The 26,871-nt window shown below is 35.6% G+C and overlaps 1 protein-coding gene across 1 annotated transcript in view; it reads right to left on the minus strand.

Annotated features, from left to right (window-relative positions):
* The window catches only part of LOC124541935 (glycogen [starch] synthase), a 36,505-nt gene extending 10,525 nt beyond the window's left edge, over positions 1-25,980 (minus strand). Inside the window, exons 1-12 of the mRNA XM_047119873.1 lie at positions 25,755-25,980; positions 12,819-12,963; positions 8,530-8,607; positions 7,681-7,787; positions 6,851-7,042; positions 5,650-5,744; positions 4,903-5,005; positions 4,354-4,462; positions 3,779-3,932; positions 2,157-2,277; positions 1,580-1,746; positions 1,028-1,142 (exon numbers count right to left, since the gene is read on the minus strand). Coding sequence (XP_046975829.1) covers positions 1,028-1,142; positions 1,580-1,746; positions 2,157-2,277; positions 3,779-3,932; positions 4,354-4,462; positions 4,903-5,005; positions 5,650-5,744; positions 6,851-7,042; positions 7,681-7,787; positions 8,530-8,607; positions 12,819-12,957 — 1,380 coding nt within the window. The 5' untranslated portion in view covers positions 12,958-12,963; positions 25,755-25,980. The remainder of the gene's footprint in view (positions 1-1,027; positions 1,143-1,579; positions 1,747-2,156; positions 2,278-3,778; positions 3,933-4,353; positions 4,463-4,902; positions 5,006-5,649; positions 5,745-6,850; positions 7,043-7,680; positions 7,788-8,529; positions 8,608-12,818; positions 12,964-25,754) is intronic.
* Positions 25,981-26,871: the final 891 nt, after the last annotated feature.

The raw sequence follows: 26,871 nt of genomic DNA on the forward strand, positions 1-26,871 counted from the left end.
CAAATTAGTTAAATACAATGATTTATGTTTGTAATGTATCCTGCCTGGAAGTCAACAGGTATTAATTCCAAGCTTTTCTATCATCTACAAAATATTTATACATGTTTGAAATAAAGCGGGTCTCCGGTAATCCGAAGAACGTTTTGCAGGGCAGTGTCAGATTATCGAAATTTTCGAATAATAAAGTACCTTACTGCCAAAGATTAAGACCCCTAATAGTCCGGAACTTTTTATAAAACAGTACCCTGTAAAATCAAAATCAAAATAAACTCTACTCAAGTAGGCTTTTACAAGCACTTTTGAATCGTCATTTTACAATTAAGTGAAGCTACCACCGGTTCGGAAAGGAGATTCTACCGAGAAGAACCGGCAAGAAACTCAGTAGTTACTCATTTTCAACAATCACAAAACAAGTAATCTGCCAAGTTACATTATATTGGATGTATAAGAGTCTATATGTTATACTCTGAAGTATAAATAAGTTATATTATAAAATGAAGACCCCGGCTGAGTCTGTCTGTCTATTTTCGCGATAGACTCCAAAACGACTGAACAGTTTTTCATTCGGTTTTCACTAATACACAGAGGATATGGACTAGTATATAATTAATTGAGGATTTTGGTAAATAAGTTGAAATGGAACGGCTATTGTTGAAAAGGAACAACAACAACAACAGCCTGTAAATTCCCACTGCTGGGCTAAAGGCCTCGTCTCCCTTTGAGGCAGAATGCACATGAAGAAGGCACATGTGGCAGAATTTCTATGAAATTTGTCACATGCAGGTTTCCCGACGTTTTCCTTCACCACTGAGCACGAGATGAATTATAAAGACAAATTAAGCACATGAATCAGCGGTGCTTGTCTGGGTTTGAACCCGCAATCATCGGTTAAGATGCACGCGTTCTAACCACTGGGCTATCTCTGCTCAGAAAGGAACAAAAAATATAAATGACAGGTAAAAACAATTAAATAAACGACGTATGTCCAGTGATAACAAAAACCGGTTAGAACCGGTTCGGCACTTACGACGTTGTGCGTGGTGACGGGCGGCAGGCCGTCGCGCTGCAGCGCGTAGATGCAGCGCTTGAGGCGCACCGTATCCTCCTTGTGCAGGAGATCCGACGCGTCTGGCAGGTGACCGCTGGAACACGAAAGGGAATCTTCTAGAAAAATCTATACTGGTTACTACTGGTTAAAGAATTTCTGGAAATAGTGAGGCATTTGTTTTATAATAACAACAACAACACTGATGGGCAGTGGGAAATTTACAGGCCTCCTCTCCCTTTGAAGATAAGGTTTGGAATACATTTCACAGCGTTGTTTCAATTGGGTTTGGTGGAATACACATGTGGCATAATTCTATGAAATTAGACACGTGCAGGTCTCCTCACGATGTTTCCTTCACCACCAAGTACGAAATGAATTATAAACACAAATTATGCAAATAAATATTCAACGAAGATGTTTTTAAGATGCAGCCGTTCTAACCACTGGGCCAGCTCAGCTTACATTGTATAATGATTGTTAAAAAAGGTCCTAAGCGACATAATAAATCCAAGCAATATTAAACTTTCTCACCTCAAACATATGTCATACATTCGCTTGCCGATCTTCTGCTGTATGTCGTTGATCGTGTCCCTCAGGGCCTTTGTGACGGCGTGCCCCCTCAGACTCTCGACGTTGAAGTTATTTGTCTTCGCGGGGAATATTAGAAACGCGACCACTGTCATTTCAGATCCTGAAGACTGGAAGTATATTAGAAAATATATTTAATACAAACTGGGCGTCATTTTTTAGTATGGAATAGGTTGGCGGACGAGCATATGGGCCACCTGATGGTAATTGGTCACCATCACCCATAGACAATGACGCTGTAAGAAATATTAACTATTCCTTACATTGTCAATGCGCCAACCTTGGGAACTAAGATGCTATGTCCCTTGTGCCTGTAGTTGCACTGGCTCACCCACCCTTCAAACCGGAACACAACAATACTGAGTACTGTTATTTGGCGGTAGAATAACTGATGAGTGGGGGGTACCCAGGCACAAAGCCCTACCACCAAGTACAAATAATGGCCAATAATTTAATGGTGTATTGAGAAAATAGTTGGTAACAAGAAATCAAAGAATCTTGCCCCAGCAGTGGCACATACCTTCAAGTAATGGTTCAACCTGGCCAGCGCCTCTATGAAGATGTCCGCCCCTTTGTTACCGAACTCGTATCGTCCGGCGATGAAGAAATACAACGTTTTGTCTAAATCGAAGTTGAAATGGCTGAAAGGAATATAATAATAATATACCATATTTTTATTATCTGTGAAATGAACATTTGTCAATGCTTGTAACACTGAATATTGTAATGTTAAATGATGATTCTAAAGTGCTTGTAAAAGTCTACTTGAATAAAGTATATTTTATATGTTATAAGAAGTTTCCCGAATGCAGGCTATTTTGACTGCCTATGTGCAAAATTTTAGCACCATATCTGACGTCACAGTACCCAAAATGACTTAATAAAATCATAATCAAAATGAACTTTATTCAAGTACTTTTGAATCGTCATTTAACAACTATAATAAGCAGGGCCGTATTTATGGAAGGGCAACCGGGGCAACTGCCCTGGGGCCTCCACATTAGTGGGGGCCACAGTTTTCAGCAAGTTAACAAATACCGAGATATAGTCAAATTATAATAATTTTATTATTTAATATTTTAAAAGTTACCGATACAAGTAAATAAATCATAGCTTACTGATTGAAATAAAAAGTAATTAATTCATGATAAAATAATGCCACCACTACTTTGTGGCCCGGGGGCCTCCAGACCTTTAAATCCAACTCTGATAATAAGGGAAGGTACCACCGGTTTCAGAAAGTAGATTCTAACAAAAAGGACCGGCAAGAAACTCAGTGGGTACAATTGATAATAGTTGTAACTAAATCTTCATTTGAGATTCACTTGTCTAACCCCTTAACCAATCCAGCTCTTATTGTGTGTTTGTGTAACAACAACAACAACAACAGCCTGTAAATTCCCACTGCTGGGCTGAAGGCCTCCTCTCCCTTTGAGGAGAAGGTTTGGAACATATTCCACCACGCTGTTCCAATGCGGGTTGGTGGAATGCACATGTGGCAGAATTTCGATGAAATTAGACACATGCAGGTTTCCTCACGATGTTTTCATTCACCGCTGAGCACGAGATGAATTATAAAGACAAATTAAGCACATGAATCAGCGGTGCTTGCGTGTGAACCCGCAATCATCGGTTAAGATGCACGCGTTCTAACCACTGGGCCATCTCGACTCGTGTTTGTGTAAGAGTTGCACAAATTGAGCACATGAGATCAATGGCGCCCAATCGGGCTTATACCTAATAATTCATTATTAATCTTCGTCTAAGATTTACTTGTCTTTTCTGACTCAGCCATTCTCCTTAATTATGTTGTCTTAAATTTTCGCGATTATTATAAATTTAAATAAAACTAGTTATTACGGATTTTAATCGCGTATATTAATTATTTTGAGACCTATCACGAGTAATATTCCTTTACAAACTGCAGGAGTATATAAACTCGAATGTGAGTGTGGTTTATCTTACATAGGCCAAACAAAGAGAAGTATCGGTACCAGGGTCAAGGAACACATAGGAGATGTCAAAAATAGGCGTTCTTCAATCCTCCTTGATTATGAGTTATCTGCGCTCAGAACTGTTTCCGTATAGATTCCAGTTAAAATCGAGTTTAAGAATTCCAATAGTTGAAGTAGCCTTCCTCACCCATAGAAGTGTCCCCTGGAGAACTCGTTGATCTTGTCCTTGGCGAGCGCGTGCAGGTTCTGAAACTCGTGCAGCGCCGAGAACTTCTTGACATTCAGACCGTTCGGCGTGATGAAGTCCGGCTTCCGTTTCAGGAGATGTTCCGCCTCGTATCCTAGTGACGAAACGATTATAAGTGACAACTTCAATTTCTCATACGTATACGGCATCGGTAGGCAGACAGACTGTAGGTAACAGATATATATATATATATATACATATATATAAATATATATATATATGTCAGTTACCTACTATTTATTTATTTTTAAAGTGGCTTTTATTTGTGCCAAGAAGGCACAGATTATTTCGCCAATGTCACGTGCGAAACTGACATATATAGGTAACTGACAGCTGTACGTAACTGTCAGATATAGGTAACTGACAGATATAGGTAACTGACGGCTGTAGGTAACTGACAACTGTAGGTAACTGATTGCTGTAGATAACTGAAAGCTGCAGCAATCTGACAATTGTAGGTAACTGACAGTAGTGGGTAACTGACAGTAGTAGGTAACTCCGACACAAGTGCTCACCCGTGATGTCGGAGACGGTGGTGAAGACGTGCGTCATGTGCGCGGCCGCGCGCTCCATGCAGTAGCGGTGGTAGATCTGCCGCTTGCCGGCCTCCTCGTCCACGGAGAACTGGAACGACATTAGGACATTACATCAATATTAATTACCAAGTTTAATGACCTTTATTTATTTATTTTTTCAAAAGTGCGGGAAGTTAATTTAGTATTCAACTTTGTCGTTTCGTTAACTCAAAACGATTGTAAAAATACATTGGTAGAAAAGCATATTATTCGATACAAGATTTCATTTATGTTAAAAAGCGTGGAGTTAATACCTGTTCACTTCCAGGCAGGATACATTACAAATTCTATTTAACTAACATGACTGTATTTTTTAAATATTAAAAAAGAGTAACTACTGAGTTTATTGCCCGTTCTTCCCGGTAGAATCTACTTTCCGAACCGGTGGTAGCTTCGCTTAATTGTTAAATAACGATTCAAAAGTTCTTGTAAGAGCCTACTTGAATAAAGTTTATTTTGATTTTGATTTATCATAGCAGTATTATTTACCTTATCCAAGTTATTGTAAAAGTCAGTGTTGCCAGCGCAAAGGTACCGGCCGAGCAGTGTTGCGTGTGTCGTGAACACCGTCGCTACGTCGACGTGACGGACCCTACAACACACGGACGGACATTATAACCTTTAATTAATAATATATAAGAAACTGTATATATAAATCATATCTTAGACTTATTTAAGGCTACGTTAAGCAATCGATATCTTTTCATAAATTATCAATAACCTATTTCGAATGGAAGCAAAAGAGGAAATAATAGATAGATAGATAGAGTTGTTTTGAATAACAAACAATACACAAAAAATATTTATTGTGTTTTTAAAGTATAGGAGTTCTACAAGGATCAAACGTAGGACCAATATGTTATCTCGTTTATAAAAATGAACAGAAGACACACAAAAAGTAACAGTATTAGTACAGAGTATTCGTAAAAATAAGCCCGACATTATAAGCCCATCTGGATAGGTACCACCCATTCAGATATTCTACCGCCAAACAACAGTACTTGGTATTGTTGTATGTCCGGTTTGAAGAGTGAGCCAAGGTAACTACAGGCAAAAGGCACATAGCATCTTAGTTCCCAAGGTTGGTGGCGCACTGGCGATGTAAGGAATGGCTTATGTTTCTTACAGCGCCATTGTCTATAGGCGGTGGTGACCACTTACCATCAGGTGGCCCACATGTTCGTCCGCCAACCAATAGCATAAACTTTTCGAACTTAATAACGTATATCGTCTAACCTTAAGACAATCAGACCGATACCAGCTTGCCACTCATGAAAGTGCGCGACAACTCGTGGTGGTGTATCGCTGTAGCTTTCCGCCGCCTTACGGAACTGTAACGACCAATATTGGATACATTTGTTAAAGGCTTTATTACATTTTTTAAATTTAGAACGCTTCCTGTATAACATTTGCTTGTAGTAATTTGTAAAAGAACGAATTTGACGAAAGATTCAATAGTTCCAACTTGGTTTTTCATACAGACAATTCATTACATCTTCTATTATCTTACATATTATTATTTTCAAATTGATTATAAGTATTGAAGTATGAAAATTAGAGAGCACACAGATCTACTAAATACCCTGTAAGTTTTAAATATTAATATAAATTATTAGTAAATTGTACACCCAAATAAGCAAACTGTCAGGTGCTTTGCTACATCAAACCCTTCTCAGTATAACGTCTTCTCATTAATTAATTTTTAGTAATTAATAAATAGTTTATGTATATATGAATGATTGAAAAAAAATGAAACAAAATGAAAGCTTCATCAAAAGTATAACTTCTCGCCTCATTGCCAATGGTGACAACAAGGCTGGTTCGTTTACCCAGAGGATCGGGGAAACGCTGCTGGCATTCTTGCCACCATTGAACGCGGTCAAGATTTATACAGTAACTAGTTTTAATTCATAAAGAATTATTTTGAATAATTAAATTAATAAACTGTCAAACAGGACTAGCTTGATATGTAACATCTTACAAAGAGGATACCGTATCTTAAGAAAAAATTGGGACATTTGAAATGCATCAGGATCACAAAATTGAAATAAAACTAGCTATAACGGATTTGAATCGCGTATATTAATTATTTTTGACATTCCGACGTTTCGAGCACTTTACAGCGTTCGTGGTCACGGGTAGACTAAGGTGGCATTTGTCTATTTGAAGAACAAAAGAAATATTATTTACAACTATCACCAACGATTTCTCAATTGGTATCTTGAGTAACGTTCCGGTTGCACGCACAAGGCACTGACTTAGTCACACAGTGAGCCACCTTAGTCTACCCGTGACCACGAACGCTGTAAAGTGCTCGAAACGTCGGGATGTCCAAAATAATTAATATACGCGATTCAAATCCGTTATAGCTAGTTTTATTTCAATGTGTAATAATCGCGAAAATTTAAGACATTAAGACATTATATCACAAACTTACCTCAGTGATAAAGTGTGCAACCATGAAACCAAGAATAACGGCGTCATTTGCCTCCACGTCCAAGTGGGGTATGCCAATGGATGTGGTGTCCCAGAGCTCCTGCTTATAACTGTCCATCTGCCAAGCAGCTGAACCGATATCGAAGAGTATAATTTGAGGGTTTCCATCAACAAGCCATGTTCCTGTATGGACCTGGAAACATGTGGAGTATAGTCAAATTTGTGACATGTTTAATGCTGGGCTAAGACCTCCTTTTTGAGACAGTTTGAAGGTCCAACCACCACGCTACGTCAGACATATATTGCAGACAATTCCTCACGATGTTTTCCTTCATCAACAACTTAAGCTCATGAAAATTCAGTGGTGCATGCTTCGGGTTGGGCATATAATCTTCGGTTAAGGTGCACATGTTTTACAATCAGTACTAGTCGACCATGTTAGCATATAAGACCTTTATTGAGGAGTTTTGTAACATATTTCAAGATTCAAGATCGTTCCGTTAAAATCTGATTTAGTAGTTATAAATAAATTAAATTTTATTATTATAGTACACTAGCGACCCGCCCGGCTACACACGGGTACAATGCTGATACAAAATATACTACAGAATTTGTTCATTTACGAGATCACATTAGAAACTTATCTGTTTTTCTGCTAGATTGTCCAAAATATATACAAAAACTTTTTTTCGAATCTATCTATTAAAACAAGTCGCATCAAAATCCGTTGCTTAATTTTAAAGATCTAAGAATACATACGGACAGACAGCGGTAAGCGACTTTGTTATGATATGATTATGATGATAATGATTATGGAAAGTTGCTAATTACTTTATATCCTTGACTCCTCATAACGTTGACAGCAGTCGTGAGGGGGGAGTTGGGGGGGAACTCCGCCTCTTCGACCTCTGTTCTTGCGCATTGCTCCTTAAATGGACCTAAAAATTACATAAAACAAATATCATCTAAAAGTTCATAAAAAAAGAAAACATTTTTCCTTTAGAAATTGTTTTTCTCAACCCAAAAATTATTTTTTGTTTTTCTGTTATATTATTTAGTTATTATGTTTATAAACGACGATAGCATATGTCAATTTTTTTTTTTTTTTAATTGTATAATATATTTAAATTTCAACTTTAAATAAACATGTCGACACGATACACTGTGAATGTTATGTACACTTGTAATCGATGTACATATCAGAAGTTGATTTTCTTCTTTTGGATATTGTGTAAGCCATCAATTAATATGTATATTGTTAGTGTACTTATTAAATATACCCAAATATTTGTTGGATAGCGAACGTTTGCAAACCTACACGTAATTTAATGTTGTCTTAAATTTTCGCGATTATAGTAGTAGACCAGTAGGTAGGTAGGTCAATCTACCCGTGACCACGAACGCTGTAAAGTGCTCGAAACGTCGGGATGCCAAAAATAATTAAAATACGCGATTCAAATCGGTTATAACTAGTTTTATTTCAATCTACATGTAATTTTTTCAATTCACTCTTTTATGATCTATTGCCATTAAAGAGATAAATAAAAAGAGAGAAATAAAATATGGAACAATTCTCTCATAAAGACGCATACCACAACCACGTGACTATTGCGGAAAAACACTGATTCCCCAATTAAAATCGACAAAGTTAATCTTAATATCACTTAAATCAGAACTTACCTAAAAGACAATAATTTTCTCCCATTTCCTCGGTCGAAACGTAAGCCTTGGATCGTATGACTGTGTAAATACCGCCAACTGAAAAACGAATAACATTTAAAATCATCGAAATACTTTTAATGTATGCGTACCTGAAAAGACTACTAATTGAATGTGCATAAAACTTTTAACTAACGATGAAGCGTTGCTGATAATGTTTTAAAACGCAGGGCAGATGTTTACCGACGGTTATGTTTATAGATATAGAGAATATATACATAATATATACTTCGTCGTAGAGCTTTATACAAGCCCGCCTGGGTAGATACCACCCACTCATCAGATATTCTACCGCCAAACAACAGTACGCAGTATTGTATAGAAATACACATTCTACCAAGAATAACCGGCAAGACACTAAGTTTTTTCATCAACAATTCATTTTCATAAACAATCAAAATACAATCTAATAATTATAAATCCTGAATGAGAATCAACAAATAACTCCAAGCTTTTTTACTATCTTTAAAAAAAATGTGTTTTAAACAAGAAACAACAGCCTGTAAATTTCCCACTACTGGGCTAAGACTTCCTCTCCTTTTTAAGGAGAAGTTTTGGAACACATTCTGTTCCAATGCGGGTTGGAGGAATACCTATGTGGCAGAATTTCTCTGAAATTTGGCACATGCAGGTTTCCTCACGATGTTGTCCTTCCAAACAGAAATTAAGTACATGAAAATTCAGCGGTGCTTGCCTGGGTTTAGACCCGCAATCATCAGTTAATATGCACATGTTCTAACCACAGAGCCTCTTTGTGTTTTAAAATGTCATTTATGAATCAGCAAAACTTAAAACTAGATATACAGATGTAAAGCGAGTATGTTTATATGTATATATTATGTCTTTAAGATATGAAACGAGTTGATCCCGTTTAAACGCATTGTATATGCTCTGAATACTGACAAAAGCCTTTTGTGTCGAACTCGTTTGGTTAGGAGACTTATAAGACGAAAATAAAAATACACTTTATCGCTTAGAGAATAAAGACTAAATTGAATTAACGATAATGTTTTGTGTGTTATTTCAATCTAACGCTTGTATTTTAAAACAAAAACAATACTGAATTAAAAAGAGCCTTAACTTAAACTATAAATATCATTAATCAAATTAAGTTATACTTTATTCAAATAGGCTTTTACAAGCACTTTTGAATCGTCATTTTACAATTAAGTTTAGCTACCGCCGGTTCGGAAAGTAGATTCTACCGAAAAAAACCGGCACGAAACTCAGTAGTTACTCTTTTGAAACATTTAAAAATACAAAGACATGTTAGTTAGATACAATTATATATGTATGTAATATATCCTGCCTGAAAGTCAACTAGTAATAATTTCACGCTATTTTATCGCCTGTATAATCTTATATTAAATAATCAAAACAAAACTTAGCTATACATATATATTCCATACAAATTGTCAATAACTCAGCTTATATTATACACTACAAGGATCCCAGAAAGCGTTCAAAATGATTCTATTGCCAAATTTAACATAAAAATTCTTAAGGAACGCTTGTTTGCGCAAGGTTACTACAATTAGTGAGTTATGAGTTATGAAACGACCGCTATTTCTATTTCTATTCAATATATGTAAAGATTATAATTGACAAAATAAAAAGACACCTGCTGAATTTCTATCTCCGATTCCTCAGACCAATTGTCTTTTCCAAACCGGTAGTATTTGATTTGATGCTTCCATTTTGAACCATGGATCAGTTGAGTAATTATGCTATTGGTAGGCGGACTAGCATATGGGCCACCTGATGGTAAGTGGTCACCACGGCCCAACGACAATGGCGCTGTAAGAAACGTTAATCATTCCTTTCATCGCCAATGCGCCCAACCTTGGGAACTAAGATGCTATGTCCCTTGTGCCTGTAGTTACACTCGCCCTTCAAACCGGAACACAACAATACTCAGTACTGTTGTTTGGTTCCTACCCAGACGAGCTTGCACAAAACCCTAACACCAAGTAAACAAATACTATTACATTTAACTTATATCAACATTAATTTTACTTACAAAGTTCCGATAACAATAGCGCCGATATTCAAAACGCATTTTTTTTTCGCATCCATAATGAATAACATAGATTGTTCAAGATCTCGACTAAAGTGTCAAATCAATGTCAAAGTTGGTTAGTTGGCTTTTTACTTCTTGTGATTGTAATAGGGTATATTTTCATTTAGTACTAGTCTAGGTGAACCTAGACTAATATTTACATAGCGACTAGTATCCTATGAGTCGCGATGGAGCAGTGGTTAGAACGCGTGCATCTTAACCGATGATTGCGGGTTCGAACCCGGGCAAGCACCGCTGATTCATGTGCTTAATTTGTCTTTATAATTCATCTCGTGCTCGGTGAAGGAAAACATCGCGAGGAAACCTGCATGTGACAAATTTCATAGAATATCTGCCACATGTGTATTCCACCAACACGTGTGCACAGCAGCAGTGGGAAATTTACAGTTTTTTTATACTAATATTAAAATGTAAAGTAACTCTGTTTATCTGTCGCTCTATCACGACCAAACCGCTGAACCGAATTTGATGAAAATTCAAATGAAGCAAACTTGAACTCCAATAAAGGAAAATGTAGTCTATGCTACATTTTCTGCCTAACAAATGTCAACCAATACCCTAAAACGCAAATGAAACCGCAGGCGATTACTAGTCAATAATAATAATCGTTGTTTTTTAAAATCAAACAAAAACATTATTTTCTCTTCAATCTGAGCTAATATCGTGATCATGTTTTTATCTCCTTTCTAGACTGTTATACCAAGCGTGAACACGTAAAAACTGCTGTTTAATTATTTTAAAAGGTGATTTTATTTCATATTCATCTCTATATATTATGGAGTCTTTATTGATCAAAATATATTAATTAAAATCTACAACAACTTTGTAATATATTAACTTGACATATTACTCGATTCAAGATTATATTATCGATAAAAAAGCTGAGACATAGTATTTATCCTATTGTAAGTCGACTGTATCAGAAATACGGACATACTATGCAATTTAAATGTTTGAAAAGAATAACTACATTTTCCTTGCCGGTTCTTCGCTGTGGAATCTACTATCCAGTGCTAGCTGTACATTTCAATGATAAAGAATATTCTGTTTTTGATTGGTTATAAACTTCCGATAAGAAATCAAAAATCAAAATCAAAATAAACTTTATTCAAATGGGCTTTTACAAGTATTTTTGAATCGTCAATTAACAATTAAGGGAAGCTACCACCGGTTCGGAAAGTAGATTCTACCGAGAAGAACCGGCAAGAATTTCAGTAGTTACTCTTTTTCAACATTTAAAAAAATACAGTTATGTTAGTTAATACAATTATTTAAATTAATATATCCTGCCTGGAAGTCAACAGGTATTAATTCCACGGCTTTTTATCATCTATAAAATCTTGTATCGAAACGTGTAACCTAGGTCCCTATGACCAGGTATTAGTATTATTACCCATAGACAATGGCGCTGTAAGAATTATTAACTATTTCTTACATCGTCAACGTGTCACCAACATTGGGAACTAAGATGTTATGTCCCTTATGCCTGTAGTCACACTGGCTCAATCACCCTTTAAGCCGGAACACAACAATACTGAGTACTGTTATTTGGCGGTAGACTGACTAACATTTAAAAACATTCGTTGGGATACAATACTTAAATATTTAGCTAAGTAGTTATTTCTCTCTTATTTTATTATTGCAGTTGTATTATTATTTCTAGTTATACATTTTTATATAAATGCCTAGTTTCGCTTTAGTTATTTAAAATTTTGATTGTACACCACATGATACTTATTATATATACGCATACAACAACAACAACAGCCTGTAAATTCCCACTGCTGGGATATAGGCCTCCTCTCCCTTTTGAGGAGAAGGTTTTGAACATATTCCACCAAGCTGTTCTAATGCGGGTTTGTGGAATACACATGTGGCAGAATTTCTATGAAATTTGTCACATGCAGGTTTCCTCACGATGTTTTCCTTCACCGCTGAGCACGAGATGAATTATAAAGACAAATTAAGCACATGAATCAGCGGTGCTTGCCTGGGTTTGAACCCGTAATCATCGGTTAAGATGCACGCGTTCTAACCACTGGACCATCTCGATTCTTATACACGCATGCTGTGTTAATATCAAGAATGTTTCAATCTATGTTCATGTTTATATTAAGTTTAACATTTTAAGGATTGTAAACAGTTTAATGAACCGATAATAAAAAAATACCTTTGTTGGCTGCCTCCCATGCGGTTTCAAAGGTCCACCTGTTCTCCTCCACAGCCGCCTGACCCTTGTCCATGTACGACAACAGATCGTGAGTGGACTCCGCGCGGTAGAACCGTCTCGAGGTACGATCGCGCGACATCCTTACCTAGAAACAAACATTGATATATAAAAACCTCATCTTTCCTTCCATAAATGTAAACACAAGTTACTAGAAATATATTTACAGATTAACTTAAAATATTTTTTTTTATGGTATAGGTTGGCGGACGAGCATATGGGCCACCTGATGGTAAGTGGTCACCATCGCCCATAGACAATGACATCGTCAATGTGCCACCAACCTTGGGAACTAAGATGTTATGTCCATTGTGCCTGTAGTTACACTGGCTCACTCACCCTTCAGACCGGAACACAACAATACTGAGTACTGTTATTTGGCGGTAGAATAACTGATGAGTGGGTGGTACCTACCGAGGTTGCACAAAGCCCTACCACCAAGTATTATGTTAATTTCAGACATATCTGTATATCACATTGGTGTTTATTCAATTTTATGTTTTTTTCTTAAAAAAATGACGGATTTCCATACAAATTATCAACCCTCATTTCGCCCCCTAAGGGCTAGAATTTTCATAAAACTTTCCTTAGTGGGTGTCTATTCAAGATCAATTATATGTATTCCCGTTAGGAGGTGATAGGGGGTGACTATTTGCAATAATTTTAACCCCCACATTAATACATATATGGTACAAGATTGAACCATTTTTGAGTTGAAATAAAACTAGTTTTAAAAGGATTTAAATCGCGTATATTATTTATTTTTATCATCTCGGGATGATGATGACCACGAAAAGTTTCGAGCACGTTTCGTGGTCACGGGTAGGCTGTAGTTTTATTTCAATGCGTAATAATCGCTAAAATCTAAGACAACATTTTTGAGTTATCACGTTTTTTAACTTTTTTCAAAATTTGTCAAAAATGCAACTTCAAAAATGTTGTCCGTCTGTCTGATTTTCTATCGCTCCTTCACTACCGAATTTGATTATATTTGTTATGAAGCAAATTTGAACTCCAAGGAAGAAGCCTCATAGGCTATTTTTGCTTATCACATGACAACCAACACCCTTAAAACGCGAGAGAAGACGAAGGCGACAACTAGTATTCTAGTATGTATATCATAAGTAGCCTTACTGTTTAAGTCTAGACAAAAAAAGCGACCAACGTCACTTAACAGAATTTACTTGCAAACATGAAATTTATATTTATAAGTTTCAGTTTGCTTACAAAATACGATTCAATAAACATTTATGGTAATTGAACTATGAAGAAATGTTCCTTCGTAACGGTACATGATAACTTACAAAGCTATAAAGTAGACATATATATATGTATATGTAGTAGTGTACCCAGGCAAGCACCGCTGATTAATGTGCTTAATTTGTCTTTATAATTTATCTCGTGCTCAGCGGTGAAGGAAAACATCGTGAGGAAACCTGCATGTGACAAATTTCAAAGAAATTCTGACACATGTGTATTCCACGAACCCGCATTGAAACAGCGTGGTGGAATATGTTCCAAACCTTCTCCTCAAAGGGAGAGGAGACTTTAGCCCAGCAGTGGGAATTTACAGGCTGTTGTTGTAGTAGTGCAAAGTATAACACCTCGCCTTCTGCCTTTACTGGTTTACGAAACCCTACCCTTAAGAGAGTAAAACGGTTTTTGGAAGTTTGTGTTTCATAAATTTCGGACAGGGTTCAACAAACAACACCAACAACAACAGCCTGTAAATTTCCCACTGCTGGGCTAAGGCCTCCTTTCCCTTTAAGGAGAAGGTTTGGAACATATTGCTTCACGCTGTACCAATTTGTTGATAGAATACACATGTGGCATTTCTATGAAATTCGACACATGCAGGTTTCCTCACGATGTTTTCCTTCACCGCCAATCACGAAATTAATTATAAACACAAATTAAGCACGTATACAATGGTGCTTGCCTGATTGAACCCGCAATCATCGGTTAAGATGCACGCGTTCTGACCACTGGGCCATCTCGACTCAGCCGCAGGTTCGGCCAATATAAAATAAACACAATTGATAAATGCCTTGGTTAAAAATAATTAATAAAATATCTATAAAGACGAGAGAGTCTCTTAAATAAAGTTTGTAGTATTTACATAACAATTTCATACGACCGTCAAAGTCGTAGAACGCGCTCAGAGTGAGTCAAACATAACACTGCGTTTGGTATGTATAGTGCGAGAGCGAGACAGCACTATGTCTCCTGTCCCGCTCTAACAAAATCATCCGATACTGAAATATTACTTTTAAATTTGTGATTCAATTTGAAGAATATTTTCAACCTAATTCGTTGAATGTGAAATTGTACTGTTCTAGTTTTTCTTGGTATAAATGTATGTTATTGATTAACAATATTTTAGATTTTGTATTGGTAATTTATTTAAATAATTTCTTGGCATAATTCATTTCGAGCTCGTCGTTGAAGGAAACATCGCGAGGAAACCTGCATGTATCTAATTTTGAAAGAAATTCTGCCATATATTAATCCACCAACAATTATTGGAGCAGGGGGGTGGAATGTGCTTCTAACCTTCTATTCAAAGGCAGAGGACGCTGTAACCCAGCAGTGGGAAATTTACTGGTTGTTGCTAATACTACTGTTATTTCATTATATCAGGAAGTATTAAAAGTAAACTAGAAACCAGTAACCCTAGTTTAATGCTAGAGAGAAATCTTCTAAAGATGACTGAGTAAATTAGGATATGACTCCTGCACTGGACCTTCAAGATACACAAGAAAAGTTATTAATCTTCTCCCAAACCCTCGTCGCTGCAGACTTAGGGAACAGAAGCCAATTATCCTTCTCCAAAAAACAGTCAATCATTACCGTAAGATTAGAATACTTACTGACTCAATTTTCAGGGCATTTCCGATCCAAAAAGGGGGATTTGTAAAAAATATTTGTTGCATATTTTAAAACGCCTTAGAATATCTGGCAAACCTTCAGATAACAACAGATCGAGAGTTTGAGGGATGAATGCAATTAGAACAATATGGAAAGTCAAAAATACTATGTGCTTACCATTTCTTTGGACAAAACAGCTTAATATATAGTACCAAAAAACAACAACAGCCTGTAAATTTCTCACTGCTAGGCTAAGGCCTTCTCGCTCTTTGAGGAGAAGGTTTGGAACATATTCCAACACGCTGTTCCAATACGGTTTCTTGGAATACACATGTGGCAGAATTTCTATTAAATTCGAAACATACTGGTTTCCTCACGATGTTTTCCTTCACCGCCGAGAACGAGATGAATTATAAACACAAATGAAGCACATGAATATTCAGTGGTGCTTGCCTGGGTTTGAACACGCAATCATCGCTTAAGATGCGCGCGTTCTTGTTGGGCCATCTCGCCTCAAAACCAAAAAAAGTTCTCAACTGCGTAACATGTACCCTAATAATAAAATATTTAATTTAGTCTATGAATAACGTCAGCGTCAGTGTTTGTTGGCGTTTTACCAAAAACTAGTTAAAGACGCGGATGTGTTAAATAATGATTATGCAAAAATGCAGAGCACAGAGCAGAGATGGCCTAATTAATGGAACGCATGCATCTTAAACGATGATTGCGGGTTCAAAATAAGCACCAATGAATATTCATGTGCTTAATTTTTGTTTATAATTCATCTCGTGCTTGTGCCTGCATGTGTTTAATATCATAGTAATTCTGCCACATGTGTATTCCACCAACCCGCATTAGAACAGCGTGGTGATATTTGCTCCTAACCTTTTCCTCAGAGGGAGAGGAGGCCTTAACCTAGCAGTGGTCTGCTGATGTTGGTCTACAGTCTGCTGATGTTTAGTATAAAATATAAAACGACACAATGTAATTTAATATAAAATGTAAAAAAAAGGCACGGGCATCTACGTCTATAAAAAAAATAATAATAACCTAGCAGTGGAAAATTTTCAGGATTTTTTTGTATGCAAAAATTGTAACACGAATTACGCATTATGAGCTCTGTCAACGGACGCTCCAGTATGTTTGAATGCAAATACAAATATCTTGATTTCACGTCAAGTTTTCATTTATGGAAAACGTCTCAAATCGTGAAGGATTTTTTTTACTTATTACTAGACTTTTTAGATTTTTAGATATAGTATAGTAATGGTATAGAATGATGGGCAAATAGGAAATCTCATGGTAAATGAACAACAATTTTATGGGATTATACGAAATATTACCCATTCCTTACATCGGCAAGCGTCACCAGCCTTGGGTACCAAGTAATTATATCCCTTATGTACTATAACCTCACTATCAGGCTTACTTATCCTCCAAATTGCAACATAACAATCTAAAGCATTGTTGTTTGGCGGTAGAACATCTCACGAGTATCATATCCAACGAACAGTTGCTTTCATTTAAATTTGCCCAAAGACACATTAGTTATAACCCGACATAAACATCGTATCGTCATTAATCTATTCCAGTTCGAAACAAATATAGAATAATTTATTTAGAGTCGAGATGGCCCAGTGGTTAGAACGCGTGCATCTTAACCGATGATTGGGGGTTCAAACCCAGGCAAGCACCGCTGATTCATGTGCTTAATTTGTCTTTATAATTCATCTCGTACTCAGCGGTGAAGGAAAACATCGTGAGGAAACCTGCATGTGACAAATTTCAAAGAAATTCTGCCACATGTGTATTCCACCAACCCGCATTGGAACAGCGTGGTGGAATATGTTCCAAATTCTCCTCAAAGGGAGAGGAGGCCTTTAGCCCAGCAGTGGGAATTTACAGGCTGTTGTTGTTGTTGTTATAGAATAATTAGTTTACGAACTTGTTGCTTCCGTATTTAAATGATTAACGAACGGTGTTTTCATCATTAAACCAGACCGACCATTTCAGTTCTTGTCTTTTCTATAATTTTTAAGAAATACTTAGGCGGCCTGACAAAATTCGTAAAAGCAAGATTATATTTTGGTTTGATTACATATAGAATGGAAATATTTGGTATAAATGAAGTTATTAAATTGTAAGAATGTTCTTTGCGAAATTGCCTGAATTTAATTGAACAATTCCAAATACAAAAGAAGTAAACACAAATAAACAATCTTTCATATTTATTATTGTCTATAATTGTTATTTGATAATTGATTTCGTTTTAATGGAAGGCGATATTATTCAGAGCTTTGAAAGTAAAATAATATGAATATAATTAGTTGAGGTTAATAGTTTTGTTTTATAAATAAACATATAATAAACAACAACTGTTTGCATCACATAATATATCAGAGCTTATCAAATCGTATAAAATATGCAAATCTAATGTTTATTTATCTTTTAAATAAATAAATAAATATGAGACAACATCACATACATTACTCTGATCCCAATGTAAGTAGCTAAATCACTTGTAATCAAAAATCAGAAGCAACGACGGTACCACAAACACCCAGACCCAAGGCGACATAGAAAAGTAATGATAATCTACATTGACTCGGGACCTCGGAATGGCGTACCCATGAAAACCGTATACACCACGGAGGTCGTCTTTTATCCCATCAATTCCATTATAGATATAGAAATCAATTAAATTCATTTGGTGGTAAATTGTTCTCATCTCTCTGGGAGTCATGCAGATACTCTAACTTATAACCATAGGCACCATAAGTAGGTGGTGCATTGGCTATAAGGATTGGTTAATATGTTCTATATCGCCAATGTCTTTGAACGTACTTTTTTGTAATGTTTAATATTAATACTAGGTATGTATACTGCCCGCAAATCTTCGCTTTTATTCAAAATATATTTAAGGAATTTCAAAACCTATGACGGGATTTGTTTTGATTTCATTTCGTTGTTAATTGCAAGCCACTCATTTATATTTCACCACCACCATACATATATATGTGTTTAATTGTGTTTATAATTCATCTCGTGTTCGGCGGTGAAGGAAAGCATCGTGAGGTGCCTGTATGTATATTCATAGAAATTCTGCCAAACGTGTATTCCACCAACCCGCATTGAAACAGCGTGATAATATTCGCTCCTAACCTTTTAAAGGGAGAGGAGGCCTTAGCCTAGCAATGAGAAATTTACAGGATGTTTTTGTATGCAAAAATTCCATCACGATTTACGCATTATGAGCCCTGTCAGCGGACGCTCCAGAATTTTTGAATTAAAATACAAATCTCTTGATTTCACGTCAAGTTTTCATTTATGGAAAACTTCTCGAAGCCTAAAGGATATTTTTAAATTATAGACTAATTGGCAATGCAATATGATGGGCAAACCTGCATGTGTCTAATTTCATCGAAATTCTGCCACATGTGCATTCCACCAACCCGCATTGGAACAGCGTGGTGGAATATGTTTCAAACCCCCTTAATGGAAGAGGAGGCCTTATCTCAGCAGTGGAAAATTTACAGGCTGTTACTTTACTACTTTACTTTTTTGATATCATTAGTTCAGTTAGAATTAGCGTTTGTCGAAAACAATTTACTTTAATTTTGTTTGAGTTTTTGAGATTTCTTATACAGCCTTAGTATCGCTCTTTAACAGGCCAGGAACGTTTTCAAATCTCTTAAATTATTTTTTTATTAAATTGTAAAAACAACAGCCCAAAAACTTTCCCCTACTGAGCTAAGGCCTCCTCTCCCTTTGACGAGAAGGTTTGGACATATTCCAACACGCTGTTCCAATGCTTGTTGGTGAAATACACGTGTGGCAGAATTTCTATGAAATTAGACACATGCAAATTTCCTCACGATGTTTTCCTTCACCGCCGAGCACGAGATGAATTATAAACACAAATTAAGCACATGAACAATCAGTGGTGCTTGTCTGGTTGAACCCGTAATCATCGGTTAAGGTGTACGCATTCCAACCCCTGGGCCATCGAGGCTCATTATTACAATTTAGTAAATTGCAATCAAGAATCCTCTATAATTTTCTGCACATTTGAAGCTCTTCAATATAAGACCATAATCGTTTTTTTACGTGCAGCTATCATCACAATCACTGGGACAAAAATGGCTAACGCTATTAATATATAGCATTTTTCTTATTGTATAATTATTCGCTTATCGACATTGATATCAACTGACATATATGTACATATATGTCTTGTCATTGACCTGATACTATCTCATATACATAAACATAGTTGTTTCACGTTACAGATTTCGACACCATTTGTCTGAAGAAAATTTGATTAATATGTATTTTTTCGATGAAATTAGACACATGCAGGTTTCCTCGCGATGTTTTCCTTCACCGCAGAGCACGAGATGAATTATAAACACAAATTATCGAAATTAATTTATAACTTCATATATAATATAATTTAATTTCATACCCGCATTGGAACAGCGTGGTGGAATATGTTCCAAACCCTCTCCTTAATGGAAAAAGAAGGCTTTATCCCAGCAGTGGGAAATTTACAGGCTGTTACTTTTTTTACTTTAACGAAGATTTTTAATAAGATATTCTGTTTATAAATACACAATAAATGTAATTAAAAAATTTGACAAAAAAAAATAAGACCAGCTGAGTTTCTTTCGCCGGTTCTTCTCAGGTCAGGTGTTCCTTTTCCGAACCGGTGGTACTGTTTAGTTTGACCATCAATAAGTAAGTGTAATGCTTCTATGTTGAATAAAGGAGTTTGAGTTTGAACAGACCATATATATTTACAGTTATATCAAACTTTAATCTCGTCGAATATCCAGATAAAGGTCTACCGTCTTTCAAAAAACCCAAAACCGTCCGACAAAAAGGCAAAACCTAAAAATATACCAAAAAAAAAAAAAGTACTCTAAACTACATTTTTAAAAACATATATTTGCATAGAAACTGATACAAATTATGTTTTATACTTTTTAAAAAAATAAAACATGGGGCATAGGGGTCATATAATAAGGTATATCTATATGTATAGTGTGTGATTATGTACGTGTTTATTTCCTTATCACATATATAAGCACGTGTCAGCTATGTGTGAATGAACACGCAAGCACGCTCTCTATCTTGCGTGCGTAAAACGTAACGCATATAGTACGACACAACTTAGCTGTAGCATCGGCAAATTCAATAAAACCGATCACTGCCGATTCACACAACAGAAACAGCTCCCTATCGCGCCATTCGACGCTATTCGTCGCTATAGACTCTCGCGTCAGTTCGACCCGAGACAGCGAGTGCGTGTAAATCGACGCGTCAAATTGACGAATGTATTAGGTCATATGATGTTATAAGTTATTGCATTTGTGTAAAGATCATATTCACATGAGAAATAAATATTGATAATTTGGGACAGCGTCAATGATATTCTAATAAACATATATGTTATACCCATACTAAACAACAGAATAAAGTGTGCCGCGTCGAGGACCGTTTATTTTAGTTAATTTTTACATTTTGTTAAAAGTAAAAAGGATAGCTTGTTAAAAACAATAAAAGTAAAAGGGATAACTAGATGTTTTAATTACGCAAAACGTATTACTACGTAATTATGATGTATTATAACGTATTACTACGTAAAACAACTAAACGCAAACGTCCCAATTAGGACGTTTTCTAGTCTTCACTTTTTGCGCGTTAATAACATATCTGTTTACTACAACATCATTGGAAAGCGTACTTAATACGGATGTGATCGGTTTTACGAATATTGCGGATATGACATCTAAGTTGTGTCGTACTATACGTGTATACACGTGTGTGATTATAAATGTGTGCGTGGATACTTAAACTACCCATAAATGTCTTAAATAGAAGTTAAATACACGTGAGATCCATTTCAAGTATACAAATTTCCGTACCTAAGAAAATAAGCTTATGAAAATTTATTACTGCTTCGAACGTGCAATTTTTTTTAAGATACACGTGATCCATTTTAGTATATCGCCGCGCACGGTTAGCAACTGAACAATAATTATCGTACTATTATGATAATTTAGTGTGTATTTAATTGTATGTTTTATTAATACAATATACATTTTCATTATACTGATTGTCGGCCAAGCTTCGATTGCGTTTTAGGGGTAAAAAGTACCCTATGTCGTTTCTTGGACTTTTTTTTATACTAAATTCAGTTCATTGTTTTGTTTGTGAAAGAGCAGATAGACAAAGTTACTTTCACATTTTTAATATTAATTAAGATTGTTTTTGACATCATATATATCAGAGTAATATTACTCTGTTCCCAATGTAAATAGCTAAGGCACTTGTGTTATGGAAAATCAGAAGTACCGACTGTACCACAAACACCCAGACCCAAGACAACATAGAAAACTAATGATAATCTACATTGACTCGGCCGGGAATCGAACTCGTGACCTTGGAGTGGTGTACACATGAAAACCGGTGTACACACCACCCGACCACGGAGGTCGTCATTACCAGATTAGTACCGCGATAGACCAGTGGTTAGAACGCGGGAATCTCATCCGAATATTAGTGGTTTAATTAATGTCTTGTTACTTTCATATTTCTAATATAATAGAATAAAATAACAGATTACGTTTTTACTTCGTGATAGGTTTTTTTTTTATGGAATAGGTTGGCGGACGAGCATATGAGCCACCTGATGGTAAGTGGTCACCATCGCCCATAGACAATGACGCTGTTAGAAATATTAACTATTCCTTACATCGTCAATGCGCCACCAACCTTGGGAACTAAGATGTTATGTCCCTTGTGCCTGTAGTTACACTGACTCACTCACCCTTCAAACCGGAACACAACAATAATGAGTACCTACTTTTGTTTGGCGGTAGAATATCTGATGAGTGGTACCTGCCCAGACGGGCTTGCACAAAGCCCTACCACCAAGTAAATAATATTTAGTGATGGTAATTATTTTTTTTTACAATGCATGCCTCGGGGTGGTTGGTTTAGCAATCTCAAATAGCCAGAATGTGTCGTGAGAACAGATAGGTAGTCACAATCAAATCAAAGTAAAATCTTTATTCAATATAGAATTAAACAAGCCTGTAATCTCGATCGTACCGTTCTTGTCTATTACACGTAACATTGGCGAAATAATCTGTGCCCGCTTGGCACAAATAAATGCCAAATGTAAAAAAAAAGTTACACTTGCTTATTGACAGTCAAAAATCTACCGGAAATTAATACCTCGGAAGAACTGGCGAAAGAAACTCATCGGGCTATATGTATATTTTTTATTTTAATTTAATAAATATTGAATTTATATAGTCTAATAATAAACATAATTTTGTTTTTTGAAACAGCATGGAGGCGATTATCTCATTTCCATTTTTAAAACCCGCTGAGTTTCTTTCGCCGGTTCTTCTCAGGTCAGGGTGTTCCTTTTTCCGAACCGGTGGTAGTGTTTATTTGACAATCAATAAGTAAGTGTAATGCTTCTATATTGAATAAAGGAATTTGTGTTTGAGTTTGAGTTTCCAAAGTGTGCAATCAGTTGATTCACTAATGACTTCTTAGTTAAGAAGTCATTAGCATTCTAATATTAATTAGCATACAAATATTCTTTATCTATTCTTTTCAATTTTACAATTGAATAGTTTTGAACATTATTGGAATCCTGTTGTAATAATGTATACAATTATACTTTTGACCAGATTACAGAAGCGGAAGGGCACGAACCAAAGAGAGAGACAGAGAGAGTCCAATAACAAGTAAATTAACAGCCTGTCAATTTCCCACTGCTGGAATAAGGCCTCCACTTCCATTAAGGAGAGGGTTTGGAACATATTCCACCACGCTGTTCCAATGCGGGTTGTTGGAATGCACATGCGGCAGAATTTCGATGAAATTAGACACATGCAGGTTTCCTCACGATGTTTTCCTTCACTGCTGAGCTCGAGATGAATTATAAACACAAATTAATCACATATATATAGTGGTGCTTGCCTGGGTTTGAACCCGCAAACATCGGTTAAGATGCACGCGTTCTAACCACTGGGCCATCTCAGCTCTCCAATAACAAGTATCGACTGATAAACCAATCGTTTGAAGCCTCGGTATCTCCGGATTGTTCATTTCTCCAAAATGTTCTTAAAAATGTACTCATGTACAGGAACACAGCTCATATAATAAAATCTGTATTATCTATAGTAATATTATAAATGTGATAGTAATTCTGTATGTCTGTCTGTCGTTCTTTAACAACCAAAGCGCTTAACTAAATTTGATTAAATTTGGTACGAAGCAAACTTCAATTCCAAAAAAGGACATAGGCTACTTTTATAGTCTTACATGACAACTAACACACACTAAAACGCGATCGAAACTACAGGCGACTACCTACTACAACAACAACAACAGCCTGTAAATTCCCACTGCTGGGCTAAAGGCCTCCTCTCCCTTTGAGAAGAAGGTTTGGAACATATTCCACCATGCTGCACCAATGCGGGCTGGTGGAGTACACATGTGGCAGAATTTCTATGAAATTTGTCACATGCAGGTTTCCTCACAATGTTTTCCTTCAGCACGAGATGAATTATAAAGACAAATTAAGCACATGAAACAGCGGTGCTCACCTGGGTTTGAACCCGCAATCATTGGTTAAGATGCCCACGTTCTAACCACTGGGACATCTCCCTTTTTTATTTTGCTTTTTTACCTACTAGTAAAAATGCAAAATAAAAAAAAAACAATATAAAAAGGCAATCTGTATGAAAAACTATAATATTACCAAATTCATTATGAGTGTGTGATAAGAACAGCTATTCTTCAAACAGCCATAATATTTGAGATAAGTATGTTTTTCGCACATCATTCAATTTATTATATGTTGTAAACAAAAATATTAGTGATATATATGAGATAACATATATAATTTATTTCTTGATTATATTCTTATGTGAAGATTATGCAACATTCAATGTTATAAGATTGTGTTGAACTTATTTTGTTGGCATTTTTTTGGCAGAAATAATAATGTCTTTGTCAAAGTCAAAATAGTTATTCAATAGTTATTGATGGTCGAAAATTTAGCACCGATTTGGAAACAGATACCTCACTACAAAGAAACTTGATGAAAGAATCTTAGTGGGTTTTATAAATTGATTTTTTACAAATATAGGATTTATTTCTTTAACACTTTTTTATTTAGAGATAGCCTAGAGGTAATTTAACAGTCCTAAAACTTTCTTTACATTCTACTAAGGTGTTTATAAAGAGACAAAAATATTTATTGTATATATTTTATTTCAATATAAAATAAAATTTATATATTTGGAAGAGTCAAATATAAATGTGTATTCTTATACATATATATAATATTTTATCTATGTTCTTGTTTTATTATTATTACTATCGTATTTATTGCAAAATTTATTGTTACCGCCTTCATGACTTTCTGTTTGGCCTAAAGGTTGACTGGTAGAGAATGCCTTCAGGCATTAAGTCCGCCTTTTGTCACAACATTTGTTATTGGTCAATAAAGTATTTAAATAAATAAATTATGCACATACTACTTTGCATAAATTTTCACGATTCATAAATTAAAGTATTTAATACATAAATTAACATAATAATGTCCAGTTCTATTTTAAACCTAGTCAGTGTGATATGTTTATTAATGTAATTTTTAATTCTATTGAATAAAAAGTTGTTACAAAAAATCAATCAATAAATCACATTTAAATAAATTCAACAAAAAGATAAATTATATTTAATAATACTATAAAATACTTAAAATTAATATATGAGTTAATATAAATAAATAGCTAGGAAATAATGAGTAAATTCACTCAAAAAAAATAATTTAAGCTGAATTATTTATAGCCTTGTTAAATAATTAAAATAAAAAAAGTTACAATGTTTATAAAATACTAGAAGATAGTGTAACTATTTTTAAACCACGCCGGCGATTGAATGAACGACACAGGTCGTAAAAAAAGGTAAAATTTAACTCACCGATTCAAATGAAAGCAAAGGAAAGTGTTCCGAAACGGTAAAACTTGTAATTTATCACTGAAAAATTCACAATTCACGTGGCACGACGAATGCGACGCACAGTTTCAGTGAAACGATATTATATACGGTAATTTTAATACATATAACATGTCTACGCGGGTAGAAAATTCAAACGAAAATAATTTTTTGTAGGTTAGCAAACGTCAAACTCGGTGCATCTGAAGGTCACCTTGAGATGACGGATTGACGCTTGACGGAAGAAGCGGTGTTGCTCGTGCTCTGTTTATTTTGGTTTTCAACCGACTTCAAAAAGGAGGAGGTTATCAATTCGTCTGTAATTTTTTTGTACAATATGAGTCGCCGCCAGGCTGTTTCAAATAACGAAAATATGTTTGTTATTGTTTATGTAGCATGATATTGACAAAAAAAAATTATCCTGCTGAGTTTCTTTTGCCGGTTATTATATACTGCAATTTTTTTCCCTTTTATACCAAAACGACCGGTAAATTAACCATGACTAGTCTGATTTCACGAAATTTACTTCGAAAATTTGATTTTATTGTTAGGAAATGAAAAACAAACATACAATAACATGCTTTTTCCTTTATTTCCGTGTGGGGAATTTGTGTGGAATTGGGACATTTTTTTCCCCAATTTGGGGAATTTCGCTTAGAGTTTTGGGGAATTAGGTGAATAGGCATTGGCAACCCTGTCTAAGACTATCAAGCGCTACGAAAATACACTGTACTTAAACGCTAAACACACTGAGTATTTTACTAGTTGTCACCCGCGGCTTTACTCGGGTTTTAAGCGTCAACTCGGGTTTCAATACTTAATTAGTATTAGGCATAAATAGTCTATGTCCTTAGGACTTAAACTTTTTACATACCAAATTACTTCCGTGCGTTTACGGTTTGGCTATGAAAGAAATAAGAGAACGAGACGAGAGAATGGGACCATGCGAAAGCATTCTCACTTACGATATCCTTATAAATAGTTTTTTTTTATGTTATAGGTTGGCGGGCGAGCATATGGGCCATCTGATGGTAAGTGATCACCATCACCCATAGACAATGACGCTGTAAGAAATATTAACTATTCCTTACATCGTCAATGT

This window comes from Vanessa cardui, chromosome 29, assembly GCF_905220365.1.
Source record: "Vanessa cardui chromosome 29, ilVanCard2.1, whole genome shotgun sequence".
Lineage (NCBI taxonomy): Eukaryota > Metazoa > Arthropoda > Insecta > Lepidoptera > Nymphalidae > Vanessa > Vanessa cardui.